General features: G+C 47.0%; 1 protein-coding gene across 1 annotated transcript; it reads right to left on the reverse strand.

The window, feature by feature from the left end:
* Positions 1-2,243: 2,243 nt before the first annotated feature.
* Positions 2,244-18,204, reverse strand: LOC106802757 (SLAM family member 8-like). The gene is made up of 6 exons (XM_014791724.2): positions 18,037-18,204; positions 12,520-12,903; positions 9,931-10,227; positions 8,179-8,313; positions 7,887-7,978; positions 2,244-7,613 (listed from the first exon to the last, which is right to left on the reverse strand). Exons 1-6 carry the CDS (start codon positions 18,107-18,109, stop codon positions 7,521-7,523), a joined length of 1,074 nt encoding a protein of 357 aa, XP_014647210.2. The 5' UTR covers positions 18,110-18,204; the 3' UTR covers positions 2,244-7,520.
* Between the last annotated feature and the right edge of the window lie 810 nt (positions 18,205-19,014).

The following is a 19,014-nucleotide window of genomic DNA, read 5'->3' on the forward strand; positions in this document are numbered from 1 at the left end:
AGCTACGGGGCCGGCTGCATTGCCTCTTCACTATTGACACATCTTGTGGTGGGCAGACTACTCCCACCTTGGGTGGTAACATAACCACAGGCAAAGTTACTTGGTGGGTTGTTGTACAGTGCAGGATGGAATAGGACTCCACAGTAAGTTCACTTCCAACATGGACATTCTTAGATTCTAGGAAACTCTCTGTGGCAAAATCACATAGGATTATTCCAAACCCCAAAGTCCCAGTTTCCCCAGAACCATCAGGTGGGGAGAGTGCCTTCACTGAGCCAGCCCACTGCAGGGAGCGGGGCCAGTCCAGGATCCATCACCCAGAAGCCTCTCACTCTCTGCACCATTCCTGAGCCAACAGAGACTAGAACTCAATTCTTATCCCCAGTACTGTGACGATCCTGGCAAAAGGCCTTTGCTCCTCAAGTTCCTTGGGAAGCTGGGAGTTCAGCTCACAAGAAGGGTTTCCAGCAGAAGAAGGGAAGTTAGAGGAGCCCAAGCAGCCTAGACAACTGGCTTGGGACCTTATTTTTTTCTTGTGCTTTGAGAAGTTTCTAAATCATAAAAGGATGCTTTCTATGTTCTTCCAAGTTTTAAACATATTCATTAGCATAAAAACTTGTTACTTTTTAAGGTTTGAAGGAATCCACCTATAATGGGTTGTGGATCTTATGCCCTTAAGGATAAAATACTTATATAAGTTTTAGAATATATTCTGTGTTGATTTTTTGAGGTTTATACACACATGTAAATCAATTTTAGCAATTCATATTTTCTATAAATTCTCCATTTGATGAAGATTTTTAAATTGAATAGATGTTAATTATGTACTACATTCTCCTAGAGTTTTTTCTACATGTGGTTGTTGTTTTGCTGTTTTAAATAGGAGAAGAACTTACTGAAAGGCTAGGTGATAAATTAGGTGAAGATTTAAGCCCTGAGAGCTATGGAATCCCATTATTCAGGTCATAGCTTTTCTTTTTGGATCTGTTTGCAACAGTTTGGTGGTTCAGCTGGTGGAATGTGGCGTATTGAGGGGTGTCCTCTCCCTCCACTCCCTCTATTATGACTCAGAAATGAGAGAAATATGTGTGAGTATTTCTTTGCTTTTTGATTTTTAGAAATTAAATAAGACATCACATACCTAGATCACAGGAGAAGTATAGAGATCCAGCTCAAATGACAAGGCAAGACTCAATCTCATAAATGAACTTGACCAAAGGAAAACATGTCAATCTGAAGGATAGTTAATAAGAAATGGAGCATAAAGAGAGGTGAGTGACAGAGACAAGTGAAGTTCTGTCAGGCTGGCAGGAGAATCCCGTGCACCAGGCAGATACATGGACATGAAGAGCTCAGACAAGAAAGCCATTGGCATCCACACCAGCAGCACCTACTCACCTGCCCTGACTCAGGCTCCCTGAGCAGCCCAGTGACGCCTTATTTCCCGTGTGGCCTGTCTCTGGGAGAGGACACACTGGTCAGGCTCACGGGACTATCCGGCCCAGTTAGCAAGTGTGCTTCTTACTGTAAATTAATAAATCAGCATTCTGGTTTTGTCTTTCAGTATCTTTTGACATTTGTTAGCAAGATTTTGCATTCCTGAGGCAAATCACACAGGACAATGGATGAAATAGAGATTCTGGGCTCAGGCTCAGAATCTGCGTGTCGAACTCTGAATCTTGGTGAGCACATGAAAGTAATTCCAACCCGTGGGATCTCATCATTCACTCATTCTTTCACCCAACCAACATTTCCTACACTGTGTGCTGAGCGCATACCAAGAACCGTCTTGGAAGACAAACTCTCAGTCTTCCTTGCCATGTACATTCCCATTTGAATTTTATGAAGACTCCATGTAGACCAAAGGTTTCAGTTCTCAATGCTGATCATGCATCAGAATCACCTAGTGGGTTTTTAAAAATATCAATGATACTCAGTTTGGGGATAGGGTCCAAGCTTCTCTTCTTAAAAGCTTTCCAGTTGATCTGATGAACAGCCAGAGTTGTGAGCTGGGTCATAGGGAGTGTCCATTTGAATCAATTAGACCAAAATTTTCACTTTGCATGTACTGTGTAGACAGAGCCAGAGATATTTGGGATTATGTCAATAAAGATTCTGAAGGCCTCAATTCAACACAGTAGAAAGTGAAAATGAGCAGGAATACTTTAACGAGTTTCCAAGATGATAAGCTTCCTGTTGACACATATGTGGCTTTATCTATCTGAAACACAGCTCTGCTCATGTCACTGCCCTGCTCAAAAATTTTAATAGATAATCTTTTCTCTGATAAGCATTGTAGAGAATCTGATGATACAGAAAAAAAGATTCCAGAAGATAACCACTGTTAACTTCTTGACATATCAGCTTTTAGACTTCCTTTATGCCAACATAAACATATGTTTACATATATTTGTAATACTGCATAATGCTATGCATACTGTCCCATAACTCATTTAATATTTAAGGGACAATTTCCCACTTAAATATATAAAGATGTAATTTATCCTTCTTATTACATCTATAGTATTCCATCATGCGGATGAACTATACTTTATTTAACCAGTATATAGTTGTCAAGGCTGTGGGTTTTAGAATCTGACTCCAAAATTTCATCCCAGCTCTGCCACTTATTAGTTCTGTGACCTGGAGCAAGTTCATTACCTTATCAGTGTTGCAGTTTCCTGGGAATAATAATGGTACTTGCATAATAGGATTTGCAGTTTACACTCTGAGGCCTCAATTTCCACTTGTCTTTAATCTACAGTCCAGATTAAATGCACCCTAACTCACAACATTTTGAAGTACTATGAAGAAAAGTAGAGCACAGAAGAGGGAGGATGGCACCTGGAGGAGTATGCAGCTGTAAGTAGGGAGGTCAGGATAGACCTTATTGAGAAGATAACGTTTGTACAAAGACCTGAATGATGTCAGGAAATGAGACGTGCAGATACCTGGAGGAAGAGAATTCTAGGCAGAGCAAAGGCCCTGAGGCAGGAGCATGCATGGTGTATTGAAGGAAAGGCAAAAAGCCCAGTGTCCTAGAGTGAACTGAGGGAGGAGGGGAGCACGAGAGATAAGGGCAGATGGTACAGGGTCTTGCAGATAAAGTGGACCCATGGGGGAGTCTGAGCTAAGGAGTAATGTGATGCAACTTAGGTTTTGAAAAGATCACTCTGAATGACATTTTGAAAATAAACATTAAGAGATTAAGACAAAAGTAGGGAGACTGAGGTTACTGTGATAATCCAGGTGAGAAATGATGGTCCTATTGGACCAGGGAGGTGGTGAGAGGTTATGAATATATATATATATGAAAATAAATATATGAACATATATTGAATGAAAAAACATCACTATTTGCTGACCGAGTGTGGAGTATGACAAAAAGAATGAAGTCAAGGATGAAACCAAGGTTTTGTGGCCAGAACAAATGGAAGGATTGAGATGACATTTTTTGGGCTGGGAAACTATATGGGCAGTATGTTTGGGGAGTCTGAATTTAGATATGTCCAGCTGGAGATGCTTGTTATATATGCAAGTGGAGATGTCAAGTAAACAGCCAGAAATTTATAATGTGGAATCCAGGGGATGGATCACATCTATAAATCCCTTTTGCCATGTAAGGTCATATAGTCACAGGTTCTGGGGATTAGTGCACTGCCATAACAACAGAAGAGAATGAGTGTAGTCTCAGAGAAGTGGTCTGGGTATGAACCCTGGGATATTCCAATACTTAGATGTTGGAGATATGGGAAAGAAACTAAGGAGCAACCACTGAGTAGGAGGGAAAGAATGGTGAGTGGGGAATGCAAGGTGAAGACAGTGTTTCACCTGGTATAGGAAGTATAGGTCTGTTGCAGCTGAGAGGTCACGGGAGAGGAGAACTGAGAATTGACCACTGAATTTGGCAAGATGGAGTTTCCTGATGACCCAGATAAGAGCAGATTCAGTGGAGTGGTGGGGGCAATGCACGACAAGAGAAAATTCGAGAAAGAGATTTCTTCAAATAAGTTATACAAATGTTCAATGGGCACCTGAAAAGACATTCAACATCATCAATCATTAAAGAAATATAATTCGTAACCACAATGAGATACAACTTCATGCACACTAGAATGGATAAAATCAAAAAATAATAAGCAGGCTGGCCCCATGGCTGAGTGGTTAAACATCACCATGCTCCGCTTCAGCAGCATGGGTTCGCAGGTTCAGACACCGGGTGCTGACTTACACCACTCATCAGCCATGCTGTGGTGGCGTCCCACATGCAATGTACAGGAGGAAGGGCGTAGATGTTAGCTCAGGGCTAATCTTCCTCAAGAAAAAAAGAGGGAGATTGGCAACAGATGTTAACTTAGGGCAAATCTTCCTCACAAAAATATAAAGAGTTGGAGAGGATGTGGAGAAATCTCATACAATGCTGGCGGAAATGTGAAAATGGTGCAGCTGCAGGTGAAAGATAGGAATAAACGAAGGAGAGGAGGATGGAATACAAGAAGCATTATGAAGGATAAACCAACGGAAGATGGTAAGTGGTTGGATGTCTGGGATGAGGGAGAAGCAGGCAAAATGAGTGAAATTATGATCTCTTGTGGACCCAAATCATGCCTACCTCACTTCAGCTCAGGAGAACTTGTGCGAGGTCTTTAACATCTCTGGATTTTATTTTTCCATCTGTACAATGGGGTTTCTGTCCCATAGAATTGTTAAAGCTCTAAATGAGAAACGTATATTATGAGCTTCCAAGTTGGGGCACCTGAGTTAGAAGACCAGGATCCAGGAGAAGAACAAATAGAGGATATTCCCATTGGAATATTCTGGGATTCCAAGTTCTTCAATGACCATGTGGTAAAGTGTAAGATGTGAATGCTAGAATCATCCAGTGTTGGATTTAGCTCTGCTACCAACCAGTTTGAGACCTTGGTTAGTTGTCGTGCAAAATGGGGTTAATAATACGTACCCTAGAGTGTTCTTGAAATAATTAGAAGAAATAATATTTGCAAAATGCCTAGGACAAAAATGCCAGCCCTGGTGGCCTAGTGGTTAAGATTCAGCGCTCTCACCGTCCCAGCTTGGGTTTGTTTTCCAGTCAGGGAACCACACCATCCATCTGTCAGTTGTCATACTGTGGCGGCTGCGTGTTGTTGTGATGCTGAAAGCTATGTCACTGGTATTTCAAATTCCAACAGGGTTGCCCATGTTGGGCAAGTTTCCACAGGTCTTCCAGACTAGGCATAAGGACGTGGCCACCCACTCCTGAAAACAAATGGCCGTGAAAGTCCTATAAATAACAGTGGAGCATTACCTGATACAGCGCCACAAGATGAGATGATGGTACAAAAACACCAAGCAGGGATCCGGTCTGCCATACACAAGGTCTCTAAGGGTCAGAGTCGGCTTAGTGGCACTAATAACAAAGGACAAAACCAGGTTCATTACAGGCTTGGAAAGCCCAGTTCCCCCTTTTTTTTTTTAACTCCTTGCTTTAGGTGGGATGGGAAGGGTCAATGGGTGGTCACTGCTCCCAGGCTCAGGGGCATTGACACCCAACCATGACCGGTCGCCTGCGATGCCAGTGAGAAGATGTCATCTTTTTCTCTCTCAGCTTTCTACTCAGCCTGAGGGAAAAGAGGTCAGAAACATCCCTATTATGGATCTCCGTACTTCTCCCTTATCCATCTACCGTCCAGCAGGCCCCTAGCATTGCTTCCTAATGCTTAAGCCTTTACTCAGAACTTTGCTTTCTGAGCTCAGGGATGAAGCTGCTGAGCTGCGCTCAGCTGGGAAGAGAACCAAGAAACCAGGAATATAGGCCAGGAGACAAGGTACCACAGGTCATAGTACCAGGGAGACCACCTCTGACCCAAGAGCTGGGATACAAGGCAGCAGGCAGAGGCTTTAAGGAGGTGAGGAGCCTCGTAGAGGGAGAAGCTCCCACACACCACAGTGCAGGCTGCATCAGGTCCTCAGGCAATGTGGGGCTGGAGGTGGGGTGGGGAAGTTCCCACCTCATATCTCTGGGTCAGGGAGAGTCATGAGAGGTCATCGGCAGGGTCATGGGAGATCATCATGTCCATCCTTGATTCCCCGTGGACCCACCACCGGAAAGACCTTCAGCAGCCTCTGTGCTCTTGGTCTCAGTCTGCTGAGCCCCTGTGGGAGGAAGGGTGGCCAAGAATCTTCACAGAGAGAGGTGCTTGTCTTCTTGGTCCTGGCCTCCTACAGCCTCAACACCCTCCTGAGGGAACCCCAGGTTAGTCCTGTATGGAAGACTCATAACTAATCCAGGGCAGACTGTGGCAGTGGCCTTAGTTATGTACAAGACATTGGAAAAAATCAGATGTTGGAGAGACCATTTCCAAACCTTTGGGAACCAGATGGGATCCATGTAACACGTGACTTGGAAGGAGGCTTTAGACAGGATGGTAGTATTTCAACAGGCAGGGATGGCAGCAAGGAACAGAGAGAGGGAACTGTCATTCTAGACAGACGGATGTGAGTGAACAAAGAAGAGGTAACCTACGGCCTGAGGCCAGCATGGTTGTGGGGTGCTGATGGTCACCAGAAAAGCCCGGTGAGGGCTGATTCAGACCTTCTCTCACAAGCTTTACCCCTCACACCCCACAGCAGCCTCACCAAGGTGGGTGGGAGGACACTGCACATCCACTCTAACCACCCAGTTAGATAACCGCCCCTATCCAAGACAGGGGAAGAGCTGAAGCTGTTTTTTTAAGAATGCAACTCCTAACTTTGAGTCTCTGGGGTCATTCTCTGAGAAACAGAAGACTTCAAAGGGCCTTAAATAATACAGATTCCTCTTCCCACTCCACAGGAAGGTGGGTATGGGACCCATGGGCTGACGCTGAGGCTGAGGTCCAGGTTAGCACAGGTGGCCAAGAACAAGGGCTCTGGCCAGTATATAATGTGCACTAGAGACTCTCCCCAACACACACACACACACACACACACACACACACACATAATACCCAACACCTCCCAAAGGAGCCTTACACAAGGTGCAAAGGAAGCCTCTGGCCAGTCCCTTTGTGGGCTCCCAACCACCCATGCTGCCTCCATTAATCCCAAACTCAGCATCCTGCACCAAGGGCCTCACTCTTGCCTTTGTGGCATGGTCAACACCTCTACACGGTCCCCACCCTGGGCTCGTGTTCTCAGAAAAACACACACCAGCAACACAGCAGAGGCTGTGGGGGTTAACACATGCACAGTCAGGAGGGTCCCCTTTCAGAATCTTCAGGAGTAGAGGGGTCAGGAGCTGAGTGAACAACAGAGGAAGAGCACTCATCCTGCAGGAAGGTCGTGAGAGGGATGGCAGCTTGGGGAAGTGTCAGAGGAAGTGACAGGGCCACATGTGCCCGGGGAGTTGAGGACACGAAGGTCAGAGTAATGCAGACCAGGGACAGCTGGAGCTGGACCAGAGCTGGAAGAGGCGGGTGTCTGCAGGCATCAAGCTCAGAGAGAAGGTGTCCTAGGAATGTCCATTCTCCTGCTTTCTGCAATTAAATCATCTTCATGGCCAGGCCTGGCCTCTGGACCGCACTGTAGACAGTAGTGAGAGGCTCCTTTTGTTCTAGATGTCGTTCACTCATACCCTAGGAATGCAAGACAGAGGGTTCCTAGAACAGCTGAGGGATAGAGAGGCCCCAGAGGGACCCAGATGGAACCAATGCTGCTGACAGGAACTGCACGTGAATTCCCCCTAAGTGCCCTGCACTATACTGGCCCCAGTTGTAAAGTTTCTTAGTAAATACCAGTGACTATCCGGAGAGACTAGAAAGGGCCAGAGACAGCAGGGCTAGAAATGCCCAGACCCAGGCACAGAGGGACCTGGGAGAGCCCAGTTGGACACTGATCCCAGCTCTCACCTTGTCCCTGCGCCCTCGAGACTCCTGCTGGCTCAGCTCAGCAAACCGGATGTCACCATCCTGGTTCCTGTGTTCCTCTTGCAATTCTGCACCTGAGTCATACACAGAGTGGACCTTGAATCTGGGCCTGGGAAACCTGTACCCTCTCCCACTGCTGTGAACCCCAAGGACATGTCTACACACCATCCCTTCCACAAGGACATTCACTGAGCAGCAAATTGCAGGAGAAAGGGAGCCAAGGGCCCAGTGGGGGAGGGGAGGTAATTGAGCCAGAAAGGAAAGTGCAACCTGCCTCCTCCAATCTCCATCTTCTTCTTCTTCTCATGTGTCTTCCAAAGGTACAGTCCAACCCCGAGGATCAACAGCACGGCCACGAGGGCCCCTAGTATGGCTTCCAGGGTGCCTGCCGAGCCGTGTTCACCTGAAACTGTTTCCCTCACACGGAGAGAGTGAAGAAGGTTAAGGTAAGAGAGAACTTGAGATACCCAGTGCCAGGAGAGATAGAGAGAGCAGGGGGAGAAGTCTGAAGATTCCTGGTTCAGAAGCTGAAGAGGAAGGACCATGGAGGGTCATTCATTTCCCCAGTGCCCGAGCTCCTGCTTGATGACAGGATATTGAGATGAACAAGACTTGGTCCACACCCTGGGAGCTCATCACTCAGCAGGGAAGACTGAGAAAACAACAAAGTGTGCCAGCCAGAAAGATTTCTGTGCAATAGAGGTTTACACCTTGTACACGGGTTTTCAGGGAGGGCCTCCCATAGGAGGTGATGGGTAACCTGAGTCTTGAAGAAGAAATAGGACTTTACCAGATATTCAGGGTGGGCAGGGCATTCCAGGAGGGAGGAGTACCAAGTTGAAGAAATGGCTGTGTCCAAAAGCCAGTGCCTAGGAGTTGCCAACACTCCACTGCAGCAGGCAGGAGAGGGAAAGGGCAGGAAGGAGGGGGGCAAGGAAGGTCAAAGGGTGGCTGGAGCTGTCTTTAGAGGGTCTCGTGCATCACACTGAGTGTTGAACTCTGTCTGAGGCTCCAGTACGGGGGGTAAGGGGAGGGTAACAGGGGGTTTTATGTGATGCTGACACAGCAGGTCCCTCCAGCAGCTCATGGAGGATAGATTAGGGGGCGAGGCTGCACACGGGGGTACCAGGTCACTCATTCAATCATCGAAACACTGTGAACAAACTGTTCCAGATGCTGTGCTTGGCACACGGATTCAAAGGAGAACAAGACATGGCCCCTGCCCTCAAGGTGTTCCAGGCTAGGGAAGAGACAAGTACAGAAACAGAGCGTTGCCACTTAGTGAGCTGCCAGGGACCCTCCTTAAAGGTGATGCCTGAGGGCAGGACGGCTACAGCCCCTGCAGGGCCCTGTGCAAAATGAGAATGAGGAGTCCTTTGCTCAAAAATTGTTAGTTATGTCAAGATGGCCACTGCAGAGGTTTACATCCAGCATGGGGCCCTGTGTGACCACATGAGTCACATGTTACTGAAGTCAGCTGTCCCTGAAGGAAGCCCTTCAATAAGAATAAGGCAAGAAATGAAGGCAAAAGGTGGGAGGAATAATGGGAGAGGAAACAGCATATCCAGAGGCTCAAATTTGGCAATAACAGAACATATTCGGGAACTCCAAGCAAGCAGTGTGATGTAAAGTGTGTCACTGAGGCCAAAACCATGGGCAGAGGAGGGTCTTAGCCCTGAATTCTACAAGGAGTCACTGGAGATCAAATCCTACAGGTGACAAGGACAAATGACACAATCCAACTTCTTTTCCAAAAGACCACTCTGGACTCACTGTGGGTGATGAGTGGGGCGGGGAGCGGGACTTGACAGCTGCTGCCTACCAGCAGGGGCACGAGGTGAGAGGCTGAGATGTGAGAGACATTTAAAAGCAGAGACAAGCTGGATGTGCCTCCCAGACTGCTGTGTGGGGTGACCAGGTGGAGGTGGTGCTGATGAACACAGTGGGGAGAAAAGCCCAGAGTCCTCAGACCCCAGCGCTCCCTGAGCTCCGAAAGCGCCCCTCCCCTCTGGCAGGTTACACTCACCATGGGCACAGACCTCCCCAAGGGCTGAAGTGACAGTTTTCTGGTCCTCGGCGTTGCTGACCACACAGGTGAGGCTGGCATTGGGCTGGTTCAAAGGCAGGCTCACAGTCAGGGTCCAGGAGTTGGGCGCTGGTCCCAGTGTCTCTCTCCATTCCAGCTCCCTGGGAAGGCCCTTGCTCTCCCAGGTCACATTCAGGTCCTCTGTGACCTGCACAGCCCTGCACTCCAGGGTGACATTGCACCAGCCTGCTGTGATGGACAGTGACCGGACCAGGATCTGGGGATGGGGCACGGGCTCTGGGGTGGGAGGGACAAGAGAATGGAGCCTCACGTGAGTGCAGAACATTACAGTCTGCGCATTCTCATCCATTATCTCCCTGAAGCTCTGGCTACCTCCCTCTATGGAAAGTGCGACATTTTATAGACGAAATAGAATTATCCCAACGTTAAATATATAGCAAGAGACAAGAAGGATGGGGGGCACAGAATTAAGCCTTACCTGATGTCACTAAACTGAGCAAGTCTTAAAAATCTCCCACAAGAAAATAGAGGCTGCACTCCACCTACCCAAGGCCCAATATGTTTAGAAATTGGGTCTTTCCTAGAGGGAGAAGAAGCCAGGAATGAAGGACTTATCCTGGTCCACCACCGTCACCCTGCTTCTCCTGCCGAGATGATGCCTGGGACTACACAGCCAATGGTGAAGAGGGACATCCAGCCAGCTCTGGGAGTCCAGAGAAAGAACCCATGTGCCCAAAAGTGGAGACACTTGTGGGAAATGCAGAGGTAGCGGGAATGACAACCCTGAGTGTGGTTAGAACATGCCACTGGACTTGTGGTAAAGAGAGGAAGAGAACTGACAGATTTACAAGCCAGTCATAGAAATCCCATGGGGACCTAAAGCTGTCAAAGCCACTCTCTCGGTAGCAGGGTGTTTCTCTATGCAGAGGAACTGTAGGGAAGGAAAGGGTTGCTAAATGAGGTTCTGAAGATGGGTGGCAGGGTAAACTTTCTCCTATATCTATGGAGGCTCTTCAGTCTGGATTTTGTGTGTGATGCTTCCCTCAGGCCAGGGCTGAGTAAGAGCAGAGGAGACAGGGATGACGAACTATACGTGATTTCTCAATTAGAGCAGGCAGAATAGTGCCCCCCGCCAAGGATGTCTGCATCCTAATCCTCAGAACCTGTGAATATGTTAGATTAATGGCAAAGGGGAATTGAGGTAATAGATAGAATTAAGATTGCTAAACAGCTGACATTAAAATAGCAAGATTATTCTGGATTATCTGGAGGGGACCAATGTAATCACAAGGGTCCATAAAAGTGGAAGAAGGAAGGAGAGGAGTTCAGAGGGCTGCACTGTGAGGAGGACTCGTGCCACCATTGCTGGCTGTGAAGACAGAGCAAGGTGGCCGAGTGCTAGGGTTGCAGGCAGCCACTAGAAGGTGGAAGAGGCAAGAAAATATTTCTCCCCCTGGCTCCTCAAGAAAGGAACCCGGCCCTGCCAACACCTTGATTTTAGCCCAGTGAGACCTGTGTCTGACTTCTGCCCTACAGCACAGTAAGATCATAAATTTGTGTTGAGTTAAGCTGGTAATTTGTAGTACAGTGGTCCCTCCTCATCCACAGTTTCACTTTCTGTGGTTTCAGTTACACATGGTCAACAATGGTCTGAAAATATTAAATGGAAAATTCCAGAAATAAATAAGTCATGTTTTAAATCGCATACTGTTCTGAGTAGTGTGTTGAATCTCGCATCATCCCACTCCATCCCACCTGGGACATGAATCATCCCTTTGTCCAGTGTATCCACACTGTATACACTACCCACCCATTACTCACTTAGTAGCCAGTTGGATTATCAGATCTACCGTGGTGTGATCACAGTGCTTGTGTTCAGGTAACCGTTATTTTATTATTTTACTTAATAAGGACCCCAAAGAGTAGGAGTAGTGATGCTGGGATATGCCAAAGAGAAGCTGTAAAGTGCTTTCTTTAAGTGAAAAGGTGAAGGTTCTTGACTTAATTAGGAAAGAAAACAATTGTATGCTGAGATTGCTAAAATCTACGGTAAATTTTATTAGAGTATATTGTTATTTTTTGTTCTATTTTATTATTAGTTATAGTTTTCCTCTTACTGTACCTAACTTACAAATTAAAATTTACCACAGGTATGTATGCATAGGAAAAACATAGCATATGTAGGGTTTGATACTATCCTCGGTTTCAGGGGTCTTGGAACGTATCCTTGTGGATAAGGGGGGCCTACTGTAATTTGTTATAGCAGCAATAGAAAACTAATACACAAATTAAGTCAATTTAATGCTCTAAAGAAGAAGTGTTATGGCAAAAATTCCATTTCCCCCAAATTCCATTTTCCTCTCCCAAAAAACTGAAGTGATTTTATCCCTCGTGTGAATCTCAGCTCTGCTCTTCATTTGTGGTAAAGCCATTTATCCTAATTTCAAGAGAGAAAATAGAGCCTGAAGGCTGGCATCTGGAATGAATCCTGAAAATGGGGCCCAAGTGACACTCCTGGGTACAAAAGAAGGACGTAGCCATGGGATTGAGGTGAGGGGTGTCACGTACCATTGACAGTGAGGTGGAAAATCTGGGTAGATTCCACTCCACCAGTGAAGCTGGCTCGAGCCCGGTAGTACCCACTATCCTCAGGGGTCAAGTTCTCAATCCTCAGGGACATCATGTTGGGCACATGGACCCTCTGCTTGTACTTGTCCTGGAGGTTGACCCAGGTTGGAGTCCCTTCTGACCCGTTATGGACTCGCAGCAAGACTCTGTATTTTAAGCCAGGGCCAAAGGACCATGAGATTTCCTCCAGCTCCACTCCTGGCTCCTTGATCACATGAAACAACACCGAACCTCCTCGGATCCTTTTCAGAGGAACGTGGACTCCAGAATCCTGACCTCCAGAACCGTGTATGCCAGAACTCTTGACCCCAGTGCTGCACATGCCTAGGGCATTGGAAACAGGAACCATGAGTGTTTTGTGGTCAAGAGAGAACCACAGAACCCACGTTTTTAATGAAATCCATCCAATATACTCCCTTGACTCTTGAAAAGCAGCCTAGTACAATGAATTTGAAGCAATTCTGGAATCCAGTACTGGTTCTGCTGGAGTATATCCTTGACTGGGTTACTTAAACATGCTAACCTGCAGTTTCCTTACCTGTGTCCAATGATAGTATGAATTAAATGAGATCAAGGATCAAAAGCACCAGCACATTTTCTAATACATACTAAGTGCATATATGTAGGAGGCAGCTTCCAAAGTAGGTCAAAAGATCCCTCCCTCCTCATGTTTACACCCTTTGTAACCCCCTCACCTGGAGTGTGGTCTGTACCTAATGACTTGGTCTGAGGAATAGGATAGAGCAAAGGTGATGGGATGTCACTTAGTGATGGGAGGTTATACAAGACTGTAACCCGTCTTGCTTGTACTCTCTCTCTCCCTCCATCTGATGAAGCCAGCTGCCATGTTGTCAGCTGCCCTGTGGAGAGGCCACATGGCGAGGAACTGAGGGCAGCCTCTGGCCAACAGCCAGGGAGGAACTGAGGCCCTCCGTTGAACAATCACAGGAACTGCATCCTATCAGCAATCACAAGAGTGAGCTTGGAAGCAGATTCTTCCCCACTGAGTCTTGAGCTGACTGCAGCCCCAGCCAAGACCTTGATTCCAGTCTGAGAGACTCTGAGTCAGAGGACCCAGCTACACCACCCCTGGATCCTGACCCTTAGAAGCTGTGAGTGATACTGTACACCGTGTTGTTTTAAGGCACCAAGTTGTCAAGTAACAGGTTACACAGCAATAGATAACTAATACAGTAATGAAGGCTGCTTTCCCTTCCCTCTCCTTCTAGGCAGTGTAGCAGTCAGGATGGGCTAGGCTGTACCATGGTAACAAATAATTACAATACCTCAGGGGCTGAGAACAAGGGGAGTTCATATCCCACACCACACGTCCCATGAGAGAGGGAGGGAGGGGGCCTACCACACTTGGCGGAGGCTCCACTACCTTGTAGCTGCACCACATGAAACCCACAGTGTCCTCACAGCCTCTCAGTCCCACTTCAAAGTGTGTTTTTATTGAAATGGACTGAGGTATCAGACTGGGTGATCTAGTGTAATGGAGTGCGCTAAAGCTTGGACTTTAGAGGCAGCAAGACTTAAGTTGAGGCGAGGTCCTCCATTTTCTGGCTGTGTGGACTTGAGCTATTATTCAACCTCTCAGCCTTCAGCCTTCTCTTCTGTGAAATGGAAATAATAACAGTGTTTACCTCATAGAATTATAGTGGAAGATAAAAGATGATAAAAAGTTCCAGCACAGTGTTTAATAATTGTTCCAGAAATGTGTTCCATTTCATTATGATGATGATTATTTCTGAGTAAACATACCTGGGATCAGAACCAGACATTCCCAGGTCCCAGGGTGGTGCCCTTTCCCCTCCACCAGCTGTCCCTCTCAGAGGTCTCCTCTTGGGCACAGGGATGGGCTCAGACACCCATGGGTGCAATCCCATTGGTGGCTACAGGGAGTCAAAGTCCAGCGAGGGCCTTCTTGTTTACCAAAGCTCAGAAATTGGAAGGAAATTTATTGCTGTGTCCCCAGCAGCTGGCTTCCATAGCCACTGTCAACTCCTTTGTTAGTAACTACCTGAGGACATCTGTGCTGCCGGGGAGAGTGGTAAAGTTGGAGGAAGGATAGGTTACATGTTATCCCAAGCATGGGTTTAAAAAATTTATATTATCAACACTATTTGGTGTAGGCATTTTCCCCTTTCCTTAGTGGGTTGCTTTGTAATTGTAAAAGTATTGTGTGTTCCTAAAAAACTATTATATGGATTATGGGGTTGATTCAAGTAAAAGTTTGAAGAGTGCCTCCTCCCAGAGGTAAGCACTGTTATTGACTTGGATCCATCCAGACCTTTCTCTATGTAGCCACAAATGCCATAGACTCTGTAAACACAGGGCATCTGTTCTTAAATTCATTCCAGCGTTCCTAATGGCCTGTATGGACGTGGTCTCTGACTCTTCCTTTGAATCAGTTCTGACAGCCTACTGGTTTCCTCATAATGAGTGTAATAAAAGTATTCGGTAACACTTCAGTCAATCATGGCATTCAGAGTTAATCTCATTTGAAATATGCAATTTGGGGTGCAACAATGGACATTAACCATAAGTGCTCTGTTTAACCAGGGGCTCAAAGAAACAGCCCTGTTCCAATGGGGAAACATGAAGATGGACTTACTGAGAGACAGCATTTCAGTCTCCAGTGTGGCCCCTTTCTAAGGGATTTTTACCAGTAATTCTGACCAAACAGTGTTTGTCTATTTCCCCCCAGTGTGGGTAAGAGGGGATCAGCACCAGGGGAATAGAGAGAAAGAAGCTGGTATTGTCTGCTAAACAGACAGAAACTGAAAAGCTCTGTCTGAATTTCACAGCTGCTTCTGAACACACAGCTGTAGCATGCTTTCCTGAGGAGTGTTTGCAGACCAAGTTCCCACACCGTGGTGAGGGGGTGATGTCCTTCCAGGTGGTCTGGAGACGCCTCTCAGGAGCAGAGACAGAGAAAACAGAGGGCCAGGCTGGATCCCAAAGAGAAAGCTTGAAGAGGAGGATGCCCTCAATCCTTGGAGGGCTGAGGAAGTGACCACAGTGACTGCCAGGGGTCTTCTTTTTGAAGGTGCCCTAAACAGGCTCACCAGCTGGCAGTTCCTGTCAGGCCACAGGTAAGGACAGGATAGGATAAATAGACAGAGCAGAGGCACTGAAGTAGCCACAGGAGAGTCCTGTCTGGGTGGAGGCACCAAATCCCAGAATGTCATAGCTGGGAGGGGCCTTAGAGGGGATCTGCCCAGGCCCCTTCTTACACAGAGGAGGAGGTTCCCTGGTGGGTGATTTTGTCCTGGGTCACACAGGGCAGATCCAGTCCTGGACCCTGGGTCTCCTCTCTTCCTGTCCAGTGCTTCTCCTCTGCAGGGAGCTTCCCAGCAGCTCTCCCACCCTTTTCCTGCCCTCCCCAGGGCTCCTCCCTCCCAGCACTGCTGTCTGAGCTCCAGGATCTGAGCAGGTCCTGGAGTCTCATCCTCCAACTTCCCTGTCCTGGGAAAGGGGAAGCAAGTACCTAGAGGGGTTAGCAGAACAAGGACTTCTGGCTAAGGGAGGGTTAAATAGCAGCCCAGCCAGACTCCCTAATTTCTAGAAAGGAGGGAACTAGGCAGAGAGGTGGCTCAGCCCTCAGGCTGCAGGTAAGGATCTGCCCCAGAAGCTGGATGGTGAGCACCACCTGTGAGGAAGATGGAAGAAGACTTAGAAAGAGAAGGAAGGCAGCAAGAGCTCTCTGATCTACAAAAGATCTAATCCTGAAGAAGAAAATAAAGCCTGGGGAGGACATGGTAGTAAACAAGATAGAGTTAAAATTCATTTAAATGACATAACATTAAACACTCAAAAATCATCAAAAAATGTCCATTTTTCTGACTCTTCCTCCTTTTATTCTTCCTCCCTCCCTCCCTCTCTCTCTCTCTCTCTCTCTCTCTCTTTCTTATATAATCTTACAACCTCAGGGCCTATGGAGAAAACTCTATATAATTTCAAATATTTCTCCATTTCTCCATAAAATTGAAGAAGTGGAGAAAGCCTACATTTACTGTGGACACAAAGTTACCTAGTTAGAGGGGTCTAATGCAAAACTCATTGTTAATTCAAGACATCCTGTGTACAAATGCTCTCTAATCCACTATTTCATGTAATTCCCTGCAACTTCACATAGTGGCTGGGATATTAGAACAAAAAAAATCAACGAGAGCTTTCACAGCTTACACCTGAATTCATAATTGGCTAGTTGTTATTAATCTCCCATTAGTTCTTTATTTAATTTCTTTATACATAATCATAAACTCTCTGATAAAGTCATAGATGAGATATTCGGCCTTCATTAGGAAAGTTTTTGTTTCAGTTCCCTTTTTGCTTAACACTTCCCCCATTTCTACTTCCCCTCTTCTCTGTCCTCCCCAAGTTCACCTTCTCTTGGAACTCATGTTAGCAATCAGTTGTTTCCTTCCACATTTTCTCCATTTATAAACATATGGGTACACAGACACCCTTAAACTTTGAAGGTTCCTGTTCATTTACAAAATAAGAATTTCATTGTATTCAGTCTCCTGCATCTTGCTCATGGAAATCCATGCATGTGACCTCATGGAAACTGGAAATCCCCCCAGACAACTAGTACAGTTTTTATCCCCCATATTATCGTGTGGTGCAGACACTCCTCAACTGGTTCAATCATTCCCAAATTGATGGGTACCTCCTTTGTTTCCAGGGTTTTTCTCTGAAACAGTGCTTTCAGTCTGGGGTCTGCAGGACCTGAGCAGCATCTGGCAGTGGAGGGAGATGCAACCCACAGGCATGAAAAAGGGGCCCCCCTAGAGGATTCACATTACTCAGAGATAAATACGTCTCAATTTTTTAAGATGAAAACTAACACTATAGTGGAAGGTAAAATTCACGACTAATTTTAAGTTAAATGTGAGACTTCCAGGGACTCTGAGCTTGCAGCTGAGTCCCAACCCTCAGCGGGGAGTGTTCCTTCACTCTTCTTTTTCAGTGGAGAAGCCCGAGAAGCCCAGACTAGAGTTGATTCCTCCAGCTCAGACACGGGGTGCCAGGTCAGCCCCTCCTCCACACGACAGCGGCAGACGCTGTCAGGTCCCCTCAGAGTTCCAGGCCAGGGGTGCCCCGTTCCCACCCCTCCGTCCCCAGGAGCAGCTTCTTTGTCTGTCTCCACCCTACTCCCCAGGCAGCTCCAGGCTGACACTGCTGTTGCAGCAGAAGTGGCCTGACCTCCCTGTTAATTGTCCCTTAATGCAGCCCACCGTCAAGAGCTCAGGGTTCCCAGCCTCCCCACAACTAAAGGGCTATTTGCTTTTTCTATTCACCCCTGGACTCTAAACCACATGCAGTGCATTTGCTAAACTATAAGAGTTGTTTTGTCTCTTTGTTCACCAAAGACATCAGACAGGGAAGGAGACCCTGCCTCCCTGCTCCACCCAACTGCCCTCCCTCCCAGGAGCCCGGGCCACTCACTGAGGAGGAGGCTGGTGAATCCCAGGAGCCAGGAAGCCCAGCAGAGCTGGGGGTCTGCTGAGCAGGGTCCCATTGCAGGCTGCCTGCCAGCCTGTTCAGCAGCAGAGGAAACATCTAGGAGGCAGAGACAAAAGCAGAGGAAAAGCTTCACTCAGACAAGCCCTTTATGCTCTTCCGCAACCCAAGGGCGGAGCTAAATATTTGTTCTGGGATCACAGCCCCGTAGTTAGAGTAAGCCATTCAGATCTTCAATATCAGCCTTAGCACCTACAGGAGGACCTCAATAATAATTGCAGAATAAATTATAAACAGCCTCAGTCTATGATGTGCCGGGCAGTGTGCTGGAGAGGCTCCCTCCCTGTGGCAAAATCAGCTCAGTGATCTCATCCTTTCCACCCCTACACCCACTAGAAACCCTTACCTGCTTCTCTGATTAACAGCCTGCCCCAGGCAGCCCTGCCCACTAATGCCAGCCTATGGTCAGCTCAGAAGTCACTCTAGTACAGCCAGGCTGGGCTAAGCCCCTCCTGTCCTCTGTCCCTACACCATTTAATGAGTCAAATTCCCATTCAGATTTTCCACAAACTTGAACTGTCGGTTCCCTAAGTAGGAATCTGTGAGCACAACAACAAAGCTCTTTGTGGGAAATGTCAAATCCCTACACCCGCAATGCAAATATTGGTGTTTACCTATTGCTTGCACCTGTATGGCTTTCTCAGCTGCCACTAGTGATAGTAATGCTCCCTACACACAAGGCAAAGCCAAACCCCCACAGAATGATAAGCCCTTAGCTGCATCACAGACAAACATTTCCCTCTATACCTCTGCCAGCCCTGTTCCTGACATCACAGAGCGGAAGGGGTGGAGACCTACACACTCCTCCTGGCCACAGCCTCAGCTGCCTCAGACTCACGACCACCTACAGAGGGTCAAGCCCTGGACTCTTCTCCCCAGACTGGATACTCTGCAACATCAGAG

The sequence above is a fragment of the Ceratotherium simum genome, chromosome 2 (assembly GCF_057802395.1).
Source record: "Ceratotherium simum simum isolate JZ-2026a chromosome 2, ASM5780239v1, whole genome shotgun sequence".
NCBI classification, from domain to species: domain Eukaryota; kingdom Metazoa; phylum Chordata; class Mammalia; order Perissodactyla; family Rhinocerotidae; genus Ceratotherium; species Ceratotherium simum.

Bases quoted from the DNA above. Each gene is read 5' to 3' on its own strand.
- LOC106802757 (XM_014791724.2), bottom strand. From the start codon at position 18,109: ATGGGACCCTGCTCAGCAGACCCCCAGCTCTGCTGGGCTTCCTGGCTC. The intron at 12,904-18,036 runs GTGAGTGGCCCG...CCAATGCCCTAG, and splicing joins ATTCACCAGCCTCCTCCTCA to GCATGTGCAGCACTGGGGTC. The intron at 7,979-8,178 runs GCAGGTTGCACT...TGTATGACTCAG, and splicing joins GAAGATGGAGATTGGAGGAG to GTGCAGAATTGCAAGAGGAA.